Source organism: Nyctereutes procyonoides, unplaced genomic scaffold (assembly GCF_905146905.1).
Source record: "Nyctereutes procyonoides isolate TBG_1078 unplaced genomic scaffold, NYPRO_anot_genome, whole genome shotgun sequence".
NCBI classification, from domain to species: Eukaryota; Metazoa; Chordata; class Mammalia; order Carnivora; family Canidae; genus Nyctereutes; species Nyctereutes procyonoides.
This window is the reverse complement of record NW_026575128.1, coordinates 341,224-345,083: the sequence shown is the minus strand read 5'-3', so window position 1 is coordinate 345,083 and position 3,860 is coordinate 341,224. Positions and strand designations below refer to the sequence as shown.

Sequence of the window (3,860 nt, the reverse complement as noted above, 5' to 3'; positions counted from 1 at the left end):
GACGATGTGTATATCCATTTTTGGAGGAAATTTGTTGTAAAGGACAGCAGAAAAATGGGTAGGTAGTTGCAAGACGAAGTGGAGTCAGAATACGTTTTTGGTTTGCTTTTGCTTTTGTTTTGTTTTGTTTTAAATAAACTTAATTGCAAAGATAGTATAAAGAGTTCTCATATACCCCACAGCCTATTACCCTGCTGTCAGCATCTTACATTATTATAGTACGTTTGTGGCAATTAATGAACCAACACCAATATGTCACTGTTAACTGAAGTCTAGACTTTATTTAGATTTCCTTATTTCCCATGCCCACCCCCAAAATGTCCTTTTTCTTTTCCAAGGTCATCCAGGATATCACACACTTTTAGTTGTCATGTCTCCTCAGGTTCCTCTAAATTGTAACTTACCGAACACAGCTGGATGTGAAGCAGTACCTTGTAGTTAAATATTTCTGTTCCAAAATGTCTAAATGTTCAAACCAGGTTAGGTCAGATCAATCTTTTCCAGGTTTTTGCTTCTAAATAAATTATGAAAAAATTGTTCTTCAGAGTTTTGTTGTTGTTTTTAGGATTGAAGAGGAGGGACCTTAGACATCTATATTTGTGATTTTTGCACTTACATTCATTTTGGGGGTTAGTCAATGATTTTCTCATCTTGTGTTGCCTTTATTTAGTTTTGGTGTCAAGGTGTCATTTTATGAATTGAATAACTCTCCCTCACCCCATTCTTTGAAACAGAGTCATAGGGATTTGGTTAAACTGCCCAGGCTTAATTACTGTGTTGGGGGAGCTGCACTAAGGGCATAGAAGATAACCTGAGGATGGGTTAAATCGGTGATGGGGATTAAAAAGCCTCTAGGGTTGAGTGAAGCCCAGGACAAGACAAGGTTCTGCAGCAGGTCCAGGCTGCCATGCAAGCTGCTCTGCCATTCATACCATATGGCTCAACAGATCTAATGATGCTTGAAGTGTCAGTAGCAGATAGAGATGTTGTTTGGAGCCTTTGACAGGCCCCTAAAGGTGAATCACAACACAGATTCTCAGGATTTTGGAGTAAAGCTTTGCTATCCTCTGCAGATAATCATTCTCCTCTTGAGAAACAGCTTTTGGTTTTGCTACTGGGCCCTAGTAGAGACTGAATACCTGACCATGAGTCACCAAATGACCATGTGACCACTACCTCATCAAATAGAAGTGGAATATATGCAACTGGACTCCAACAGTCCCTAAGAGTGTAAGTAATTTGCATGAGAATGTGGCCCAAATGCCTCTGGTCTCATGATGGGAGTGGGTGGGGGTGGGGGGGGTTTTCCCTGTGATTAATTGGTAAGGAAGAGAAAACTGAGGTCCAGTTTACAGAAAGGGCTGCATGTAACAGACATAACCTGAAAGTGGACTCCTTTCTGGGACATCCCTGTCAGTCTGTGGTGTAAAGAATCCTTCTGGGAGGCAGAACATTAAACAGAGCACTTGGTTTTTCATTTCATTTGGAAAGGCAAATGGCCCCTCCGGTCCCGGGCGTGAGCCGGGAGGGGCGAGCGCGTGTGCCGAAGCCGTGGAACCATGGCGTCCCTTTCCCTCGCACCTGTGAACATCTTCAAGGCTGGAGCTGATGAAGAGAGAGCGGAGACGGCTTGGCTGTCGTCTTTTATTGGTGCCATTGCTATTGGAGACTTGGTGAAGAGCACCCTAGGACCTAAGGGCATGGATAAAATTCTATTAAGCAGTGGACGAGATGCTTCTCTTATGGTAACCAATGATGGTGCAACTATTCTAAAAAACATCGGTGTGGACAATCCAGCAGCTAAAGTTTTAGTTGATATGTCAAGGGTTCAAGATGATGAACTTGGTGATGGTACTACCTCTGTTACTGTGCTAGCAGCAGAATTACTAAGGGAAGCAGAAACTTTGATTGCAAAAAAGATTCACCCACAGACCATCATTGCGGGTTGGAGAGAAGCCACAAAGGCAGCAAGACAGGCTCTGTTGAATTCTGCAGTTGATCATGGTTCTGACGAAGTTAAGTTCCGTCAAGATTTAATGAACATTGCGGGAACAACATTGTCCTCAAAACTTCTTACTCATCACAAAGACCACTTTACTCAGTTAGCCGTAGAAGCTGTTCTCAGACTGAAAGGCTCTGGTAATCTGGAGGCAATTCATGTCATCAAGAAGCTAGGAGGAAGTCTGGCAGATTCCTATTTAGATGAAGGCTTTCTGTTGGATAAAAAAATTGGAGTAAATCAACCAAAGCGAATTGAAAATGCTAAAATTCTCATTGCAAATACTGGTATGGACACAGACAAAATAAAGATATTTGGTTCCAGAGTAAGAGTTGATTCTACAGCAAAGGTTGCTGAAGTAGAACATGCCGAAAAGGAAAAAATGAAGGAGAAAGTTGAACGTATTCTTAAGCATGGGATAAATTGCTTTATTAACAGGCAGTTAATTTACAATTACCCTGAACAGCTCTTTGGTGCTGCTGGTGTTATGGCTATCGAACATGCAGATTTTGCAGGTGTGGAACGCCTAGCTCTTGTTACAGGTGGTGAAATTGCCTCTACCTTTGACCACCCAGAACTAGTGAAGCTTGGAAGTTGCAAGCTTATTGAGGAAGTCATGATTGGAGAAGATAAACTTATCCACTTTTCTGGGGTAGCCCTTGGTGAAGCTTGTACCATTGTTCTGCGTGGGGCCACTCAACAGATTTTAGATGAAGCAGAAAGATCTTTGCATGATGCTCTTTGTGTTCTTGCCCAAACTGTGAAGGATTCTAGAACAGTGTATGGAGGAGGCTGTTCTGAGATGCTGATGGCTCATGCTGTGACACAGCTTGCCAGTAGAACACCAGGCAATGGATGCGATGTTGCGATGGAGTCTTACGCTAAAGCACTGAGAATGCTGCCAACTATCATAGTTGATAATGCAGGCTACGACAGTGCAGACCTGGTGGCCCAGCTGCGAGCTGCCCACAGTGAAGGCAACACAACTGCTGGCCTGGATATGAAGGAAGGTACCATCGGAGATATGGCAGTACTGGGTATAACAGAAAGTTTCCAAGTGAAGCGACAAGTTCTTTTGAGTGCAGCTGAAGCAGCAGAGGTGATTCTGCGTGTGGACAACATTATCAAAGCAGCACCAAGGAAACGTGTCCCTGATCACCACCCCTGTTAAACATTCCCATGTGCTGTTGAGCTCTGGACCAGTTAGTTCATAGCAAAGTTGTGTTTGAAAGACTTCGACCTCTCAAAGAAGACTGTGGAATCGAAGTTTATCTGTGGCTCTTATATCCTTAAGTTTGGACATATAACTGACCTTCTATTTTAACATGGGTCTAATTTATTTGCTGTTTCATTTTCCATAAGAATCAGATGATTTAAAAGTTTGTTTCTCATACTGTGCATCAAAATAAAAATTTGAACAATTAAAAAAAAAAGGAAAGGCAAATGGCTAGAGGAAAGAACTGTATTAACTAACAGACCGTAGCCAGTAGGTTGGCTAGATGGCCAGGGACTTGGGAGAAAATTGGTGAGAACAGGACTGAGGACAGTCCTCTTTCAACTGATGAAGAATGTGATGATATTTGTGTCCTGTGTGAATGCTCACCAAAGGGTGCCCTTAGCAGAAGAGGATTTTAATAATCAAGTGGATAGAATGATCTGTTCTATGGATACCAGTTGGCTTCTTTCCCCAGTCACCACTGTCATTGCTCAATGGGTTCATGAACAAGTGGCTGTGGTAATAGGGACAGAGGATAGGCCTGGACCTAGTGGCTTGGACTTTGACTCACCAAGGCTGATCTGGCTGCAAGTCAGGTTTGATGTATTTTCTTCCTTCGTTTCTTTCTAGAGAGTTGGTTGTTTG

At 42.6% G+C, this 3,860-nt stretch overlaps 1 protein-coding gene across 1 annotated transcript; it reads left to right on the top strand.

Annotated features, from left to right (window-relative positions):
* Positions 1-1,499: 1,499 nt before the first annotated feature.
* Positions 1,500-3,376, top strand: LOC129520895 (T-complex protein 1 subunit beta-like). The gene has a single exon (XM_055342127.1). The coding sequence runs from the start codon at positions 1,560-1,562 to the stop codon at positions 3,168-3,170; it is 1,611 nt and encodes a 536-aa protein (XP_055198102.1). The 5' UTR covers positions 1,500-1,559; the 3' UTR covers positions 3,171-3,376.
* The last annotated feature ends 484 nt before the right edge of the window (positions 3,377-3,860 follow it).

Bases quoted from the DNA above. Each gene is read 5' to 3' on its own strand.
- LOC129520895 (XM_055342127.1), top strand. From the start codon at position 1,560: ATGGCGTCCCTTTCCCTCGCACCTGTGAACATCTTCAAGGCTGGAGCT.